The sequence below is a fragment of the Hibiscus syriacus genome, unplaced genomic scaffold (assembly GCF_006381635.1).
Source record: "Hibiscus syriacus cultivar Baekdansim isolate YM2019G1 unplaced genomic scaffold, ASM638163v2 tig00111372_pilon, whole genome shotgun sequence".
Classification (NCBI taxonomy): Eukaryota; Viridiplantae; Streptophyta; class Magnoliopsida; order Malvales; family Malvaceae; genus Hibiscus; species Hibiscus syriacus.
Genome location: NW_024063072.1, coordinates 791,404 through 812,225, shown reverse-complemented (window position 1 = coordinate 812,225; position 20,822 = coordinate 791,404). Strand labels below are relative to the sequence as shown.

Sequence of the window (20,822 nt, the reverse complement as noted above, 5' to 3'; positions counted from 1 at the left end):
TGCGCCCGTAATTTAATGAGAAACAGACGATTGTGTCGATCACGAGATGCAATAAGCGTTATTTCAACCGTGATTTCAATTTTCAACGGTAATTTTTTCTTTGTTTCAGAAAATGAGAGATCGGGGAGGAGGAAAGGGGAGTTGAAAATGAAAACAGATTTTTGTTCTGTTTTAGAAAATGAAATCGGGGAGAAAGGGGAGGAGTATAAGAAATTTGAGAGTATCGACCAATATAAGGAAGCGACTCGAAGGAAAGCAACTGAGCTAGACTGCTGATCTTTTGGAGTAATCTTCTCCTGGAAAACATAGTGTAATCGCCGACAAGAATAAATATGCAGGAGAAAGGGGGAAGAGGGAGAGTAAAAACATAAAGGTGAAGGGGGAAGAGGAAGGTGGAGGGTCAAAGAAGAAAGATCGAGGGGAAGGGGTTTAATTTCTTTTTTTTTTAAATAATTTTTAAAATATAATTTTAAATGATATATTTATTTGACATCCTCTAACTTTTAGAATTTATAATTGAATTTCTACATTAAAATGTAAACTTTATTTTTTATTTAATTTAGTCTTAATTTCAGTAATCTAAATTTCTGTAAATTTTACAATTTTATTTTAACTATATTTAATTTAGTCATTTTAGGATAAGTTGTGCGACATTTTAAAAAAATCACAACCGTAATATCCACAATGACATCCGTTATGTCAACAACCGTAATAAATGCGACGCGATCGAAAACATGACCGCGAACGTTATTTAAAACCCGGGTCGACAAAGCCTCTCTCGAGAGCTACATGAGGGGGGGAAAACAGAGAAATACAAGGGAAAATCGTTGAATTTTTCGAGTCAACGCCCGATTTGCAATCCCCGGTTGGGATTTCGTTGGATGAACACAGGGAGCTTTGCATGAGACAGCTTGTTGCTTTGGTTAGAGTAGAAAAGATCAGGCCTTTTAGATACGTCGTTGACGATCCCGCTAAGTATTTCGCCATTACTGAAGTTGTTGGGAGTATTGATGTTTCTTTTTCGAGTTTGGGTATCTGACTTTATCAAGTTCCTTCAAATTTTGGATTGAATTTTAAGTTTCAGAATCTGGGTACTAAAGCTTTTTTGGAGTGGTGATAATGATATTCATCTTTCTGTGATCAAATTTGGTGTCCGTTTTAAGCTCTTTTGGCATCAAAGATACAATCTTGGTCGCTTGTTTTGGTTGAACTTTAAGTTTTGAAATCTGTGTTTATGATTGACAAAGAACATGATGTTAGCCTTTGAACGATGCATAATGATTTATGTTTTCTAGATAAACGATTTATTAGTTTTTGATTTAATGGTGAGTTGACTTTGAATACTTAAAATTATGCAGTCTTTGGGGAGGTTCAGTGCTGAAATTAGGAACCAAGAAGCACAGGGATAAGTATTTTAAGGGAATCGACAATGTGGATTATCCTGGGTGTTGCGCCATGACTGAACTACATCATGGTAAGTTCTCTGTTTCGAGGATCTGAATGCGGACATGTCTGTTTTCTACCGCCTGTTTATTTTAATTGTCAGTGCCGGATAAGATGATTATATTCCCGGTTGGATCAGAGTTGAATGATGATAATACCATACATATTTATGTCCAGAAAACTATCAATTTTTTGTGCTTTTTGAAGTCTCAAATGTTCAAGGTCTTCAAACCACGGCTACATTTGATCCAGTTACAGATGAATTCATCCTTGACACGCCAAATGATGGGGCTATCAAATGGTGGATTGGCAATGCTTCCGTTCACGGTAAGTTCGCAACAGTCTTTGCTAAGTTCGTATTACTGACTCATGACTCTCAAAAGTGTCCGACAAGGGAGTCCATGCCTTCATTGTCCCGATAAGGGATTTAAAAACTCACCAGACGCTTCCCGGAATCGAAATCCAAGATTGTGGCCACAAAATTGGCTTGAATGGGGTTGATAATGGAGCTCTGCGATTTCGTTCAGTTCGATTTCCCAGAGATAATCTTCTTAACAGGTTCGGTGATGTTTCTCGAGATGGAAAATACACAAGTAGTCTCCCTACAATAAACAAACGTTTTGCTGCTATGCTGGGTGAACTTGTAGGTGGGAGGGTTGGTCTTGCGTATTCTTCAGTTGGTTTCCTCAAGATTTCGGTTACTATTGCGGTTTGGTACTCGTTACTACGCCAGCAATTCAGTCCTCCGAAACAGCCTGAAGTCAGCATTCTCGATTATCAATCCCAGCAGCACAAGCTTATGCCGATGCTGGCTTCATCTTATGCATTTCATTTCGCTGCTCAGAATTTGGTAGAGAAATATGCAGAGATGAAGAAAACGCACGATGAACAACTTGTTGCCGATGTCCATGCACTTTCTGCAGGCCTGAAGTCCTACGTAACATCTATAGGTAGCTGTGGATCTATTGAAGCAATACAAAGACAAGTTCCAAGGTGGTAAGCTTTAGGTCATATGTAACTACTTGAGAGAATCTATGAATACATACTTGTCACAGCCGAACCCTATAATCGCTCGATAGGAAAGCACTGATCACTTACGAGACCCTAAATTCCAGTTAGATGCCTTCAGGGTAAGTGTTATATCAGTTATCGTACTTTGAGTTTTTTCGGTGTAAATCGTAAACTAAGATTCATACGATTTCGGTATTCAGTATCGAACCTCGAGACTGCTTCAAAGTGTAGCAGCACGGCTCCAGAAGCACTCAAAAACTCTTGGCAACTTTGGTGCTTGGAATAGATGCCTGAATCACCTTCTAACACTTGCCGAGTCTCACATCGAGTCTGTCATCCTCGCAAGGTTTATCGAAGCTGTACAGAAGTACTTCCTAAACTCCGAACTGAATTTGTTTTCTACTTGTCATATGCATACTTTCCGAGTTTCTAATTGAGCCTGAATATAAACTTCCAGATGTCCTAATGCAAGTAGTCGAGCTGCTCTAAAACTCGTATGCGATCTTTATGCGCTAGATCGGATATGGAACGACATAGGAACTTACCGTAATGTCGATTATGTTGCTCCTAACAAAGCTAAGGTAGATAGTTTTAATCAGAAGTATAGAACATATGTCCTATGTACATATGTTTCATTAATACAACCCTTTGTTATTTCTCCTTTATGCAGGCAATCCACAAGCTTACAGAATTGTAGACACTCATTTTCGTCCATATTTTTTTATTATATAGTTTCTTAAAAACGTTTTGAAAATACGTATAATATATAGTTTTTAAAAAAACATTTTAGAAATTTATATATTATATGTTTTTGAAAATATTTTTATATATAAGTATATTATTATTATTATTTTATATATTATAATTATTTTGCAGGCCTCGGTATATTTGAATGTGTGGCAACCCGAGGTTGTGCGTGGATGGTACAATAACAGATCAGGATTGAGTCATCAAGTCCGGGGAACTCAAGGCCGAAGATCACCCACCTAGGCGAAAACTCAATAACTTTTAATGGATAACTCAAGAAGCCACGTTCCCTTTGCGCAACGGGATTTCTTTCCTGTCATACAAGGACACGTCCCAAAATGGTGCCATGCATGAGGGACCCACGATGAATGGTTACAGGTTAATGAGTCTCTGAATGCTTGGAAAAAAAGGAGTTGGCTCCTAGTTTGTAGGAGAACGTTACTTGCAGTTGAAGACCACGATCCCGAGAATTCTTCTTCTCGTTGCCTTTTTATTTGTTTAAAATCTCCAAACATCAAGGGGAAAAAGGGGGGACGTGAATATTAACTTCTTCTCTCTTTGATTGTAAAAGGCTCTTAGCTTTTAATATCTGAAATGGTCGGGGTCGATGAAAGCGGTGGAAGCGAGAGCGAAGATCAAAGCACCGATTGAAAGATAAGGACGCGGTTTTAGAGGAAGAAAACTGGAAGGGGGCCGATCAAACCGTCGTATGATCAACATATTTCCCGATGGAGTTAGCTCGATCCGCGTATCGGAAGAGAACAATGGCACCGCTCTCATCAAACACCCTCAACACTGCTCGGTCATAACTCGACGACAAAGTTCCCCTTCGACCAGCTTCAACGACTGCCCAAGAAGTCTAAACGAGACACAGAAGCCTCAAAATCTCATTCTCCTTTCTTAGCCCCAACATGCCTCGATCCCTACTACTCACTCGTCGATAAAGTCAGCTTTGATGTGGGATCCAGACCACACTGGTAATATTTCTATTTTTGTTTTGCATGGATGCTGATCTGGATTTTATGACCTCGGTTGTTGGAATTCTCTAGAAACAGTTGAGCAAGAGAACGGACCTGATTTATTTTATGATGTTAAGTATTCCCTGCGCCTTTGCCTCAAGGAAAAATGGATGTGTGCCTGTGTTCATATATATAGCATGATGGCAATGTATGAGGAAGATGTTGCTCTTCCTTTGCAGAATAAATGTTTGCAGATTAAACATGTTATTTGTCCATGTGGCGTATAATGGTGATTGATCCAGAGCTAGTAATGATGATAGAGACTTGAGAAAGAAGCTTTTGACTAATGGTTGCCAAGCATGTCATTGAACAGGAAAAGAGCACTAACAAGGGAATGTTTTAAATTGAATTGCAAATGCAAAGGCTCTTGTACACGTGAAATAAAACAAAACCCCATGTGACCAAGGATTTGGGTAAATTCTCCATATGGTCATTCAATCATTATGTTTTTATTTTATTTTATTACTTTTATTTATTTTATTTTTTATGTTATTTTATTTTTTCCCTTTGATTTTTTTAATATTTATTTAATACTTCTTATCAAATATTTTCGACATTTTTAGAAGAATGTCAACCAATCAAAGATAAGTAATTGGAATCGGGTTTTTAATTTGTAATTTTTAATTTTCGCAATTAAGACAACCGACAAATTAATTGGTACCGAAAGGACGGTTCAAGGGTGCTAATCTTTCCTTGACCGTAACCGACTCCCGAGCCCGACATATTTCTGGTAAGACGCAGATCAGGTAAGAAATAGGGTATCCGATCAACCCATTTATTTTTAAATAAATGATCGGTGGCGACTCCAATCCATTTTCCTAAGTCGAAGCCCAATTCTGGGGCCCAACCCGAAAGACGGTTGCGACAGCTTGGCGACTCCGCTGGGGACAGGTAAGTGAGTCAGGTCGAAATTAATTTTCGGTTGTCTTTTTTAGCGAAAGTTATAAATTTTAATTTTAATTTATTTATTCGATTCTAATTAGTTACCTTTTATTATTTTTCAAGTAAATAGTTGTACTGACGTTTTTTTAATGATCTCAGAATTTTCAAATTTGTCATCTCTAGCTCTATACCCGAGCTCCGAACCCTATTTAAGTGGGGGTAAAAGCGACGTCTTCGTGTGAATTTATTCACCGTGCGGGCCTAGCAAGTAGCCTTCGGGATTCATATACCTTATGTCTTCGTGTGAATTTATTCTCCGTATGGGCATAAGGGAATGTTTCCTCTCGAGTTTAACTTAGTCCACACAAGCCTGTGATGGGTTTAGGACTAAGGGTCTGGTAAGCCTAAGGAGGCACCAGCAAGGAGAACTCGGGTACCGTTTTTTTAGAACCTAACTCGGGAGACTACAAGGAGTTAGAGCCCACCTCAAAACCTCATTTCAAACCCTAGGATGCCGAAATTATTTCCTGCTTTACTTTCTGTTCAAAGCATGCGAACTAGACAAATATGCGGTTAGGATTTGTGTGGAATTAGCATGAGGGATAGAGATCATGTCCGGGTAGGAATTAAAGCTTGCGGGGGTAGATATCATGTGGGGTAGGACTTTTCATTTTCATTTTTTTTATTTATCCTTATCTCACTAACTTTTTTCTCCTTTCATTTTTGTTCTTTTGCATTTTTTATCATTTGCATCATTAAAACGAGGTGTTGATCCACCAAAAACGTGTTTGTTAAACATGAATAATCTGCATTAATGGACAAATGGATTATAATAAAAAAGAGATAAAAAGCTCAGAAGCCCAGCTGTGGTCAAAGAATACTCGGAGGCAAAGGGTACAGGGGCAAGACGAGGAAAATGTTACTGACCCGGAGAGTCCTTTCGAAAACTGCGAGATCAAGATGACGAAACCATAACTAAGCTGGAGATCATTTGATAAATTCTAGAAACAAGTCGACAAACTTCGGATGGAGGGCTCCAATGACACTTTCGTTTGGAACAGACTCGGCACAGAGTGGAAGCCAGAGGTGCAGTCCTTCGAGACTCTTTTTGGGGCAAACAACTCATCATCTGCATAAGTCGGAGCGGTTCGACAGGTTATCCAACCGGTGACAGACGAACACAGAAGACTAGTCAACATGTCAGAAGTTGTCAGAATATTCTTGTCTCTTAAAAGATAAAACACTTTTGTCCCCAATAAGGATTATTTTTAATAACATACACATTTTTGGATCAATGCCTCGAACATTGCATGCATCATGCATTCCTGCATATTTCGCATTATTTTTCTCTTTTTTTATTACATTCACATGTCTCATAAAAAATGAGAACATTTCGATCCTATGACATATAAGGAGCTTTACCAACAGTTGTTTGACGCACATGTGATGTCACCATATCCAGAGAAATCCATGAAGCCCCTGTACCCTAGGTAGTATGATGAGAACATTCATTGTGAATATCATAGCGGTGTCCCAGGGTGCACTATCAAGAACTACTCCACATTCAAGAGAGTCGTACAGAAGATGTGTAACCATAACTGGATCGACTTCAACAACTTGGGGGCATCCAAGTGAGGAAGATCATTTCATCATTTGAGGCATTCTGTTTGAACTTGTTTTTTCTCACTTTTTCAAGTTTTGTAAGAACATTTATGTTATTTTACTGATGACGATCAATGAATCACATTTGCAAACTTGCAATTCTTTGAATATCATTTGAATTAAGAAACTATGTGAATGGTTCAAAGTTACGGATCTTTGACCAAGTAACATGTTTTAAAACAAGGACCTTGACTTTACCCAGAATATACACTCAAACACCGTACCCTGCTCTTGTAATTAACCAATATAACATTTTCCTTTCATAAGGTGCGGACAACATGGGGCATCCTTTTGCATATGACATTATTATACTTTTTATTTAAGACGTTCAGTGATGATAATGATCTTCACAGATGGAATAGTCGAGTAAGTGAATCTAGTTTAGGTCAGTTGCTTGAAAATTGAACTCTAAAGATGAAATTTTTTACTTTCAACAAACACCTAGACTATAACAGGTTCTTCTTGACAATCTTAAGAAATTAAAACCGTAAAGCTGAGCTATTCCACTAAGGTAATTGGTTATAGAGGAAACTTGAAAGCCCTGGTCTTATGAGTAGATTACGTTTAAACCATGACATTGCTCGGACACTTGGCAATTCGGTGTTTGCTCCACTGCTCTTGTCAGGCTGAAGACTCTGTGATGAAATGAACCCTTCAGTGAACTTGATAAAACTGATTATAATGTTAAGTGGTCCCTCTAAAGCAATTGGTTAAACGCCCTGGCTTTATGGATCCAGCTTGCCAGATAACGATAAATTAAATCAAATTTATCTGAGCAAGAAATTTTCGGTAATGTTGAACTAAGGGAGTTAAGGAACACCTGTTATAGTCGACTACACACGAGCACTCAAGAATTTCATTTTTAGACCGATATCTTTCGCACTGCCTTTGTTGGAGGAGCCTACAAAGCTTGAACAAATGGAAGATTTCAGAGGACCGAAATAAAATGTCTAGTAATTGGTCATTCTAGTTGCGTCATTATGTCCGCACCCAAATGAAATGCCAAAGCATATTTCGATATTTAAAAAAACAATGACATTTTGGGTTACCAAAACCTTAGAAAGGAGGCTAACCTAAAGCCAACTCATCCATTTGAACATTTGTCAAAGATTTGTAACTCTGAAAGCATTAAAAGAGCTCTTGATTCCTTTGATATTTTCTGAACTCACATTTACAATTTGATTCAATTGCGAACAATATTTTACAACATTTTTATCATGTCTCTCTCCTAAAACAAGAAAAAGGAGAAAAACATTTTCAAGCAGAACAGTCTCAGATATGAAAGGTCTGTAAAGCCAAAGCTCGGGAAGCAAATGGGGCACGATCCATTCCAAGAACCTGATTGACAGACAAAGCACGAGACTCCATCCAGAAGATAACACATAATTCATTCATATTGCATGCATCTTAAACATCCTTAGGTGCATCACATTCATCATTTTAGCATACACGTTTTTGCAGCTTTTAGAGTCAAGTTTTGACTTCAGGATGAAGGATACTCGATTCTCAAGCGCCTTCAAAGAAGGATGGTGGTTGATTAACTCGGCAGTAAGAAGCTACACCTCAACCGACTTGACATCTTAGAACCAATTTCAGATAGGTTCGAGAACCAGTTCAAAACAAATCCAGTTCGACACAAACTCAACCATGAGCAGTATGTTTCCAGTTAACACTTTCAAGCCATATTTCAATTCCACGACGAAAGATATCCGGCTCACAAAATTTGGCGAAAGGGGCCATTATTCATTTAAAGGAAATTTACAGCACAACTTAAGTCAAGAAAAGTTATCTGTCAACAAATAACTTTCCAATTTCATTCAGAGTCTATTTCAACTTCGCAACGAAGAAAATTGGACTCCAGACAACGCAAGTTCAACTTCACGACGAAGGGACCGCTGGTTGTCAATAAATAATTTTCCAATACTAGAGCCAATTTCAACTTCACAGCGAAGGATAGTGGACTCCAGACAACACAAGTTCAACTTCACGACGAAGGGATCGCTGGTTGTCAATAAACAACTTCCCAATTTCAGAGCCAATTTCAACTTCACAACGAAGGATATTGGACTCAAGACAACGCAAGTTCAACTTCACGACGAAGGGACCGCTGGTTGTCAAAAAAAACTTCCCAATTTCGGAGCCAATTTCAACTTCACAGCGAAGGATATTGGACTCCAGACGACGCAAGTTCAACTTCACGACGAAGGGACCGCTGGTTGTCAACAAACAATTTCCCAATTTCAGAGCCAATTTCAACTTCACAGCAAAGGATATTGGACTCCAGACAACGCAAGTTCAACTTCACGACGAAGGGACCGCTGGTTGTCAACAAACAATTTCCCAATTTCAGAGCCAATTTCAACTTCACATCGAAGGATATTGGACTCCAGACAACGCAAGTTCAACTTCACGACGAAGGGACCGCTGGTTGTCAACAAACAACTTCCCAATTTCAAAGCCAATTTCAACTTCACAGCGAAGGATATTGGACTCGAGACAACACAAGTTCAACTTCACAACGAAGGGACGGCTGGTTGTCAACAAACAATTTCCCGATTCCAGAGCCAATTTCAAATTCACGACAGAGGATATTGGACTCGGAACAATACTACTTACTTGGAAAGATATCCAATTCCAGGCTCAACTTCACGACGAAGGGGCCACCCGCGGTTTCAATTTCACGGCGAAGGGAATCGTGCACACAAGCATCATCCATCTTTAGATTGGATTTCAACCTCGCGACGAAGGATATCCAACTCAAAGAAGGATTATCTGTCAACAAAGACCTTCGAGTTCGACTACGCTCAGCTCCAAGGCACATCATTTACAGCATAACTCAAGGCTAGAAGGGTTATATGCCATCAAAATTGCCGAGTTCAATTACATTCACCTCAGAGGCAAACCAAATTTACAGCATAGCTCAAGGAAAGAAGGGTTATATGTCAATAAAATTGTCAAGTTCGGTTCCATGACACCTCAATCACACTACTGTTCGGCTGCAATCGAGGTTTTCAAGTCGAGAAGAAGACCTGAGTTAACCATGCCTTAGTGACAATAAGCCGTTTTTCCGGTAGCATAGCTTAGATCGAGAAAAGGTATCTGTCAGCGAAGATCTTTCGAGTTCGGTTTCATTCAGCTCGAGGGCCTATCAACCACATGGTGTAGTCAAATAAATATTTTTCCAGTCGAATTTTCAAACCAAGGTCTTTAAACCGAGGAAAAGACCGAGGCGAACTACAACGAAAAGCCACATTCCGATTCAAATTCCGGACTACGGCTTCATGTCATTTCGAGATGGACTCGACTTCGTGACAGAGGAGCCATCCGCAACTCAATTTGACAGGGAGTTATTCTTCAACTCCACCGAACGAAAATTTGTGTCTTTTTATCTTTGTCCTATTTTTCGTTCCACGAAAAGGACAAAGAGGGGCAGTTGTAGACACTCATTTTCGTCCATATTTTTTTATTATATAGTTTCTTAAAAACGTTTTGAAAATACGTATAATATATAGTTTTTAAAAAAACATTTTAGAAATTTATATATTATATGTTTTTGAAAATATTTTTATATATAAGTATATTATTATTATTATTTTATTAATTTATATATTATAATTATTTTACAGGCCTCAGTATATTTGAATGTGTGGCAACCCGAGGTTGTGCGTGGATGGTACAATAACAGATCAGGATTGAGTCATCAAGTCCGGGGAACTCAAGGCCGAAGATCACCCACCTAGGCGAAAACTCAATAACTTTTAATGGATAACTCAAGAAGCCACGTTCCCTTTGCGCAACGGGATTTCTTTCCTGTCATGCAAGGACACGTCCCAAAATGGTGCCATGCATGAGGGACCCACGATGAATGGTTACAGGTTAATGAGTCTCTGAATGCTTGGAAAAAAAGGAGTTGGCTCCTAGTTTGTAGGAGAACGTTACTTGCAGTTGAAGACCACGATCCCGAGAATTCTTCTTCTCGTTGCCTTTTTATTTGTTTAAAATCTCCAAACATCAAGGGGAAAAAGGGGGGACGTGAATATTAACTTCTTCTCTCTTTGATTGTAAAAGGCTCTTAGCTTTTAATATCTGAAATGGTCGGGGTCGATGAAAGCGGTGGAAGCGAGAGCGAAGATCAAAGCACCGATTGAAAGATAAGGACGCGGTTTTAGAGGAAGAAAACTGGAAGGGGGCCGATCAAACCGTCGTATGATCAACATATTTCCCGATGGAGTTAGCTCGATCCGCGTATCGGAAGAGAACAATGGCACCGCTCTCATCAAACACCCTCAACACTGCTCGGTCATAACTCGACGACAAAGTTCCCCTTCGACCAGCTTCAACGACTGCCCAAGAAGTCTAAACGAGACACAGAAACCTCAAAATCTCATTCTCCTTTCTTAGCCCCAACATGCCTCGATCCCTACTACTCACTCGTCGATAAAGTCAGCTTTGATGTGGGATCCAGACCACACTGGTAACATTTCTATTTTTGTTTTGCATGGATGCTGATCTGGATTTTATGACCTCGGTTGTTGGAATTCTCTAGAAACAGTTGAGCAAGAGAACGGACCTGATTTATTTTATGATGTTAAGTATTCCCTGCGCCTTTGCCTCAAGGAAAAATGGATGTGTGCCTGTGTTCATATATATAGCATGATGGCAATGTATGAGGAAGATGTTGCTCTTGCTCTGCAGAATAAATGTTTGCAGATTAAACATGTTATTTGTCCATGTGGCGTATAATGGTGATTGATTCAGAGCTAGTAATGATGATAGAGACTTGAGAAAGAAGCTTTTGACTAATGGTTGCCAAGCATGTCATTGAACAGGAAAAGAGCACTAACAAGGGAATGTTTTAAATTGAATTGCAAATGCAAAGGCTCCTGTACACGTGAAATAAAACAAAACCCCATGTGACCAAGGATTTGGGTAAATTCTCCATATGGTCCTTCAATCATTATGTTTTTATTTTATTTTATTACTTTTATTTATTTTATTTTTTTATGTTATTTTATTTTTTCCCTTTGATTTTTTTTAATATTTATTTAATACTTGTTATCAAATATTTTCGACATTTTTAGAAGAATGTCAACCAATCAAAGATAAGTAATTGGAATCGGGTTTTTAATTTGTAATTTTTAATTTTCGCAATTAAGACAACCGACAAATTAATTGGTACCGAAAGGACGGTTCAAGGGTGCTAATCCTTCCTTGACCGTAACCGACTCCCGAGCCCGACATATTTCTGGTAAGACGCAGATCAGGTAAGAAATAGGGTATCCTATCAACCCATTTATTTTTAAATAAATGATCGGTGGCGACTCCAATCCATTTTCCTAAGTCGAAGCCCAATTCCAGGGCCCAACCCGAAAGACGGTTGCGACAAGAATACATGTGTTTCCAAGTGAGAAACATTGCAGGGAACTTATCGACGCATTTGATATTCCGTCATCGGTTACACGAGCCCCGATCGCGAAGCAGTCGGAAGCATACTCTCAGTACACGCATCATGTTGGGTTCCAATGACTAGAAAATGCCAAAAGAAAATGCAATGTGAATGTCAGTTGTGATTAGCTTACGTAAAAAAATTGAAAGAGTGGTGGTTTCCATAGCTGATATTAATTATAGTGCGAGAAAAGGATAATCTATCAACTTCGAAAATATCTAATTTATATGATTAATATCTAAAATATAATATTTATGTTCCACGAAATTTTCCAAAGTTTTTTATAATTTGACTTCCTTTTATATGATAAATTTAGTAATACTTTTGGTTAAATTCTTTAAATATTAAAGGAGTTAATATTTTTAAAGTTTTCATAGTTTTGCAAAAGAATTCTTTTGTTTTGGAGCGGAATTGTATATGAGAAAGAATAGAGCTGGTGCCTTTTTAGATAGAAAATGTTAACTTTGTAAAAAGTATTATTTGATTTTTTAGGGTAAACTACACAAATGGTCATTAATTTTTGAGTAAATTTTTATTTTCCTCACTCAAATTTTAAAATTAACAAATCAGCCACTAATGTTATTTATTTATAACAAATGGTCGATAGAAAATTGACGTGGCGCATTAACTGCTGACCTGGCACGTTGGCCGTTTGATCTGCTATTTGACTCCGCTCTAACCCCTATTCCTGTCTCTTTCCTTCTTATTGTTTCATCTTCTTTCATTTCTCTTTTCATTGTTAATCAATATGAATTATTAAATGAGGGTTCTTTATTTCTACTGTAGAAAAAGAACGGAAGCAAGAAAGGCGAGGATGGAGAAAAGAAAGAAAAGAGATCCTCAACCCATCATGATGTAATAAATTAGCATCTTCATCCGGTTCATCATCTTCGTGCAGAATTGACGTATGTACTTGGTCTCCTATTCCTAGATTTTGAAGTCATTCTTTAACCTTAAATATAATAATATTCAGTGGGAAAATCACATCGAAATCCCAATCCATTCCGAAACCAAACAGTGATCAATAAACAAGAAATTTTCAAATAACAACGAAATACATGTAAATATTATCGTTATATCTACACAGACTTGTTCTTGCTTCTCATGAATTTCTTCGTTAAACAATCGCTTCTTCAAAACAAAGTGCAAGTAAAAAAAAAATGTGCGAAGCCTTCTTCAATAACCGCCACTTAAACTGAAACGACCAAAAGTAGAAAAAAGTTAATCGAAAAAAATGTAATTTGAATTTCAAAATTTCAAACAAATTTGAGAAATAAGAAAACTGATCAAAAAGGAAAACTTGCATGTTTGTATCGGAATTCGATGGTGTAAGACAAAAGTATGGAGCTGATATCGTCGACGTCGGGTCTAGGGACGAAAACAATGATTGCTTTAGGTTACTCGTCGAAAATACGAGTCGACTCGGGGGGGTTACACCTGAAGTGAACGAGAAGAATTGTGACATCATCGACGGTGCTGACTCATGCTGCTGCATTTGCCGTAGACCACCTTGATCCCGTGATACGACTACATTGAATTGGATTGGTTGGCAAATTAACTAAAGACCCGAGAATTTCTTTATTGTTGTTTTACTTTTTCCTTGTGGATTTGATCTGATAAATTTGAAACTCGAAGAACATGGGAGTATGTGTTGTTGGTCAAGTGATAGAAATAGCTTTCGCTGGGCTTGGCTTTTGTATGCTATTAGTTCTTTCTTCCTTCCTCCCTCCCCTCCCTTTTTTTTTTTTTTTTGATAACTTGCACTAGAGAGGTCATAATATTGTATTAAAATAATCTCTTTTCCTTTTTTTCTCCAACCCCGTTTTTTGTTGCGTCCATTCTTTTTTTCGGTAAAAACAAGGAAGAACCATCATTTAATAATTCATATCGATTAACCATAAAAAGAGAAATAAAAGAAGACGAGACGATAAGAAGGAAAGAGAGGGGAATGAGGTTAGAGAGGAATCAAATGACAAGTCAAACGGTCAACGTGTCAGGTCAACAGTTAACGCGCCACGTCAGTTTTCTATCACTCACAATAACGGCTATTAAAGATGAATGATCAATTTGGTACAAATCGATAACGTTCGTGACATATTTGTTACTTTTGAAACTTCAGTAGGAAAAACAAAAACTTACTCAAACATTAGTGACTTTTTTTATAATTTACCCTTCTCTTTACTATTACAGAAATTAAATGGGCTCATTTAATAGTCTAAGTACTAATTTGAATCAATATTCTCAATAAAGTAGTTAGATTGATTAATCTAATAATAGAATAATTAATTTATCCGTTTCTTATAATAAAAGGACCTAACAAGTACTTTCACCTATTTTTATTTCTTTTCATAAAATAAATACTTGTCTTTTGGCTTAGTTGTTTATTATAAAAGTAATTCGAGATATTAAATTTGCTAAATATAAATATTTATTAACTATTTCTTTTTGAAAAAAGCATTATGTGTGTATACGAATTTTATATCTAAATATTCAAATTTTCTGTTCATACGAATAAAGCATAATTAAATAATAAATATAATTATCTGAGTCAAAGTTGTAACTTATTAAAAAGGTCCGAAAGAACATATTATGCCTTGAGAAATACCTTTGAAAATGGTATCTGTCAGTGTCATCAATATAGTCCACTGCATTTGCCTGCTTTTTCAGGTCTTCCCCTCTAAGTATAGTGCTGCAAGCCCTCCAATCATTTGTTTTTAGGTAAATCTCTAAATTATTACTTTTATTATGTTATAGTATCTATTAAGTTTCTTATAATGAGCATTAAAATAAAATTTAAACTAAATATTATGTATTATATAAAAAAATAAAAATTTAGATATTACTACAGACATAACCACACATATCATATAGATGTAACCTAAATTATTGTCAAAGCACATATACAACCACTAAAACCCAAGAACTCTGAGGAAAATAAAATTTTTTTTACCACTAAGACCATTTGATGAATTCTTATTTTTATAATTTGTGAATGATATATAGGGATGGATTGAGATAGTTCCCTCTAAAAATGTTAAATTATTGTATTTTTTAAATATTTTCTATTAATAATCTATTTTCATCCTCTAAAATTTTAACTATTCTAATCTAGAAATGGCTCTCTTATTTTCTCCACTAATGTGTCATAGGGCAGTGATCTATCATCCCTTTCATTTTGCCATCTATAAATCTATGTCTTATCATGAAGTATAGGCTAAAAGCTAATCTGTTAAACTCCTGAAAATACAGAGGCTTTTTTGGGTTACCCCAAACACTTCAAACAAAAACCAATGGCTTCCCCACTGAATGAAACAACACCAACAACAGTTGATGAAGAAATGACAGACCTTGCGAGACATGACTGTGTCGAAAGGGTCCAGTGGGTGCTCAACACCCCAAAGCCGCCGGGGATTAGTCAAGAGCTCATCGGCACCGCCGTTTCCTGGAGGAACAAAGTCCCATTTCTCAACATGCAGTCCGGGTTCAAAGATGGACTCTTTTCCATGTTGAAAGCAACTTTCCCCATCCTTTCTTGGTGTCAAAACTACAAAGCAAATCAATTCAAGCACGATTTATTTGCTGGTCTAACTCTTGCAAGCCTCTGCATTCCTCAGGTACTTAAAATATCCATGATTTCGGATTATTCGATTCAAGTTCTTTTCGCCTTTCTGTTACTGGAATCATTGTATATTTCCTTACAGAGTATTGGATATGCAACATTGGCGAAACTTGATCCTCAATATGGCCTTTGTAAGCTGCTAGTTGGAATTCTTTTTATTATGTTTTTGGTGTCTGGAATTGGTTAGATCTCATGATTATATCAATGTATCAGACACGAGTGTCGTCCCGCCTCTCATTTATGCTGTGATGGGAACTTCGAGAGAGATTGCGATCGGACCGGTGGCCGTGGTTTCGTTGCTTCTATCATCAATGGTTCAGAAACTTCAGGATCCTATGGCTAATCCCATTGCTTACCAGAAACTTGTGCTCACAGTAACTTTCTTTGCGGGTGCTTTTCAAGCTGCCTTTGGACTCTTCAGGTTTGTCTCACTTTCAAGCTGCCTTTTTTTATTTTCTTTATCAGATGTCATGCATATATACTTGTCGTGAATTTTTACAGGTCAGGTTTCCTTGTCGATTTCCTTTCACATGCTGCTATTGTCGGATTCATGGCAGGCGCCGCCATTGTAATTGGCCTCCAACAACTTAAAGGTTTACTTGGAATCGCCCACTTCACGAACAAGACCGATGTTATCTCTGTCGTGAAAGCCCTTTGGAGTTCCTTCCATCACCCTGTACTGTTAAATTCACTTTACAAACTACAATAACTTCTTTGAATTTATTAAAATTAATTTCCATTTAAAATTCTTTGGCTTTTTTTCTGCAGTGGAATCCCCATAACTTCATACTCGGATGTTCTTTCCTCATTTTCATCTTAATCACAAGGTTTTTGGTAAGAAAATACATTTTCCCCCTCAAATATTTGATCTATTTAAGATAGAAAACAATGTTCAAATAATTTTATATATCAGGGTAAAAGGAACAGAAAACTCTTCTGGTTACCAGCCATTGCTCCTTTGGCATCTGTCGTTCTAGCAACTCTCATAGTTTTCCTTACAAAAGCCGATGAACACGGAGTTAAGATCCTCAAACACATCAAAGGGGGCTTAAATCCAAGTTCAGTTCATCAGTTGCAGTTCAACGGACCACATGTTGGGGAAGTGGCTAAGATTGGTCTGATTGTAGCCATAATTGCACTCACGGTGGGTGACTTGTCCAAATTCAGAACATCTTACATAGTTAGTCTTTACGAATTTTCTCACTTTTTTTTGTCAATCTTAGGAAGCAATCGCAGTTGGTCGATCTTTCGCAGCCATAAAAGGCTACCACCTTGATGGCAACAAAGAAATGGTCGCCATGGGGTTCATGAACATCATCGGTTCTTTCACTTCTTGCTATGTCGCAACCGGTAATTCATCTACGTTAATTTGTACTCGGACTCTTCAGTTTTCTTAAATCAACCCTTGTTAAGTAACGTAAACTCGAGTTCGAGTAAACTAATTGCAGGTTCGTTCTCGCGGACGGCAGTGAATTTCAGTGCTGGTTGTGAAACCGCAGTGTCAAATGTTGTGATGGTGATCACAGTGTTTATATCATTGGAATTGTTTACGAAGCTGTTGTACTACACTCCGGTGGCGATCCTAGCTTCGATCATCCTTTCGGCACTGCCGGGTCTTATCGACGTCAACGAAGCTTATAATATTTGGAAGGTCGATAAGCTAGATTTCCTAGCTTGCATTGGAGCCTTCCTGGGAGTGCTGTTCGCAACTGTGGAGATTGGCCTTCTTGTTGCGGTAATGTTTTACTTTCACATCACTCTAAACCACTCAAATACGATATAATTATAAGAAGCTGTAGGGTCATAAGATAATTCGACCCACAACGCCTTAATTTGACATGAATGGTGTTGAAACCTTTGAAAATGTCATGCCACTAAGCTATGTCATTGCAATGTTTATCCGTACACTATGGATACATTATAGATACGTAAGTGTATTAAACTTGTGGAAGTTTTAATATATGTGTGGTTGCAGGTAACAATTTCATTTGCAAAGATAATTCTGGTATCGATTCGACCAGGCACGGAAACACTTGGAAGGCTTCCTGGAAGTGATATGTTTGGTGATGTGAATCAATATCCAATGGCTGTCAAGACTCCGGGTGTCTTAGTCATGCGTCTCAAATCTGCTCTACTTTGTTTTGCAAACGCCAATTTTGTCAGGGAAAGGTACTTCCATCCCAATAATACTAAATATATTTCAACTTATTGTAATATATATTATGATATGGTAAAATAATGATTATTTTTGGAGTTATGATTTTCTTTCTCAGGATTATGAAATGGGTTATTGAGGAGGAAAAAGACTGCAAGCTGGGAAATGCAGAAAAGACTATCCAAATAGTAATTCTTGACATTTCCAGTAAGACTTTCAGACATCCAAATAGTAACTTTGTTTTGAAGAATATTTCAACAAATTAAATGGATTTTCCATTTTTTTTAATGAATGGTATAGATTTAATGGACATTGATACATCGGGAATCGCTTCGCTGGAGGAACTGCATAACAATCTCGATTCAAACGGCATCAAGGTATCGATATTCTGTTATATATTTAGAGATAATTACAAGATATTTATTAAATATAAAAGTAAATATTAGGACATATTGATATTTTGTACTTGCCCAAAATTGCAGCTGGCTATTGCAAACCCTAGGTGGCAAGTAATTCACAAGTTGAAGTTGGCCAACTTTGTGCCCAAAATTGGAGGAATGGTCTTCCTAAGCATTGGCGAAGCAATGACCTATTTCTCCATCTAAATAAAGCATATATTAAACAAAATCTAATAGTATATTACTTATAAGTTTGGAAAATGCAACTTGTGTTTTCTTTTAGTTGAGTCGTTTGGATTTTATGATGAATTTGATTATGTCTAATTTTGATATAATTAATGTGATGTACAATGATAAGAACGTATGAACTTTATAAAATAAAAGAAGTTTGGACAAACACAGGTTCTAATGTAACCTATTTCATTTTCTTTGATTTAGGGTTTTCAAGATTTAGTGGTGAGTTTTTTATTAAATAAATAAAGAACAAATACAACAAAATTACAATCTCAAAAGAGAAAATATATAAAAATTAGAATAGACTAATCAAATTAATAGGTTATCGTTCCTAAAACTATCAAAAAGTATAAATTAACCACTAAATAATGAAAATAGGAACATAAAACGAAAAAAAAATTATAAAATCTAACCAAACAACTCAAAGAAATAATAGATATAAATTGAGAATTTGACTTTATCACAACTTAAACGTGACATATTTGGGTTGATTGCTAGTACCTATCAATATGAGAGAATCGATTCAAGAGTTCAAAGTAAGATTAGACCAGTAAGATAACAAAATAAGCATCAATCTTGATAAAACAAGAAACATGATATAATAACAAACAAATAATGTGTTACAAGAGCAGACAAAAAAATCAAAAAAAATTATACGAAGATAAAAAATATTTAAACAAAATAAAATAACATAATTCATATATGTAAAATAAAAACATAACAAAAATTATGATAAAACCTACAGAAAGAAGGAATAAGGAAGAATGAAAGAATAAGAAAAGAAAAATTGATCGGCGGCCAGTTTAAAATTAATATCATAGTTAATAATTAAAGGTATAAAAATTAAAATGAAAGAGGCAAAAAAAGAGAGAAATCAGAACCTATCAAATGACCTCAAATGATAAAAATGAATGTTGTTCTTCCTAAAGGTCCTATGTTTGAGCAGTTGCTGCATATACATTATCAATCGGTTAAGAAATGTTAATAAAGTTCTAAAGATATAATCATCACAGAAAATTTTAAAAAAAAGGAAAATGAGAAAAGAGTGACAAACCCTAATCAATTAAAGATTACTTATTTTTTTTCATATATCATGAGAATCATACATACCCACATACTTGTATTTGAATTATTTTCCTGATAAATCCAAAATATTAGTGAAAATAGAGCAACAATTTGAATTTTGTCATTGTCTTCTTTGAACCCTAAGATCTATAGTGTCTAAATCTACCTCCCAAGAGTTGTTATATTTGCCACTCCTTAGAAATAGCATTAGTATTGAGTTGTTCAGAAAAGCGTCTAGGTTCAATGTATCAGGCTGAGTGGAGATCAGTGGGATGAATTAATTTCTGACCAAAGACTAAAGGAACATTGGGAATATTGGCTTTAAAGGTAAGTGCTTCACTTTGGGACATTGCTGTTGGTCCCTTTTCTTCTAGGGTTCATCACAATAACTCCACTTTTCACCTTTTTATTGTTTATTACTTGTTTTACTCCGTTAGCTTCCGAGTTGAGACTTGTCACTTGAGAGACCTAATTTTAGATGACAAACGTGTCCACATTCATTGTATCTTAAACCCAAGCAAATGTCCATGCCATATCAACCCAAATTCCACTTTCATCGCCTCTTTTCTTACTCAACACAACTATAAGGTAGGGTGAAAAATAACAGAACATTTGATGAATCATTCGTATAATGTTTGTTTATGTTCGTTTATTGAGTTAAATAAACAAAAATAAACAAAAATTTTATGTTCATTTAATAAACGAACAAACATGAACACAAGTTTATTCGACTCATTTATGTTTACAAATAAACTCGTTTATCGGTTCTCCTTTTCCTTTTGTTTTTTACATTTTAAATATTAATAAAGATGTGGATTAAATTGAATACATGATAAACATTGGAGCTCAAACGATAAAGCCTAAGGAGTTTAAGGACTAGTGGTGTAATATCACCATTTTTCTTTTTCTTTGTTTAGGTTGAAATGTAAGTTTTATTTAGTTGTATTTGTTTGTTTAGTTAATATTTATGAATGTATAAATTAATGTGTTAGTGGATGCTAAATAAATATGTTGGTGAATGTTAAACAAACATGTAACGTTAAATGAATATATTCACGAATATGTTTACGAACGCTAAACGAATCAAGTACAAACACTTAGAAAATAAACAAATGAATACAATTTTATTTGTTCAAGTTCG

At 36.4% G+C, this 20,822-nt stretch overlaps 1 protein-coding gene and 1 pseudogene across 1 annotated transcript; both read left to right on the top strand.

The window, feature by feature from the left end:
- Positions 1–1,250: 1,250 nt before the first annotated feature.
- LOC120159762 lies at positions 1,251–3,151 on the top strand (annotated as a pseudogene).
- A 12,295-nt stretch (positions 3,152–15,446) lies between these two features.
- On the top strand, positions 15,447–18,664 carry LOC120159691 (sulfate transporter 2.1-like). The gene is made up of 12 exons (XM_039170258.1): positions 15,447–15,824; positions 15,912–15,960; positions 16,043–16,250; positions 16,331–16,505; positions 16,598–16,663; positions 16,743–16,973; positions 17,053–17,179; positions 17,278–17,564; positions 17,805–17,998; positions 18,103–18,191; positions 18,285–18,361; positions 18,467–18,664. Exons 1-12 carry the CDS (start codon positions 15,501–15,503, stop codon positions 18,587–18,589), a joined length of 1,950 nt encoding a protein of 649 aa, XP_039026189.1. The 5' UTR covers positions 15,447–15,500; the 3' UTR covers positions 18,590–18,664.
- The last annotated feature ends 2,158 nt before the right edge of the window (positions 18,665–20,822 follow it).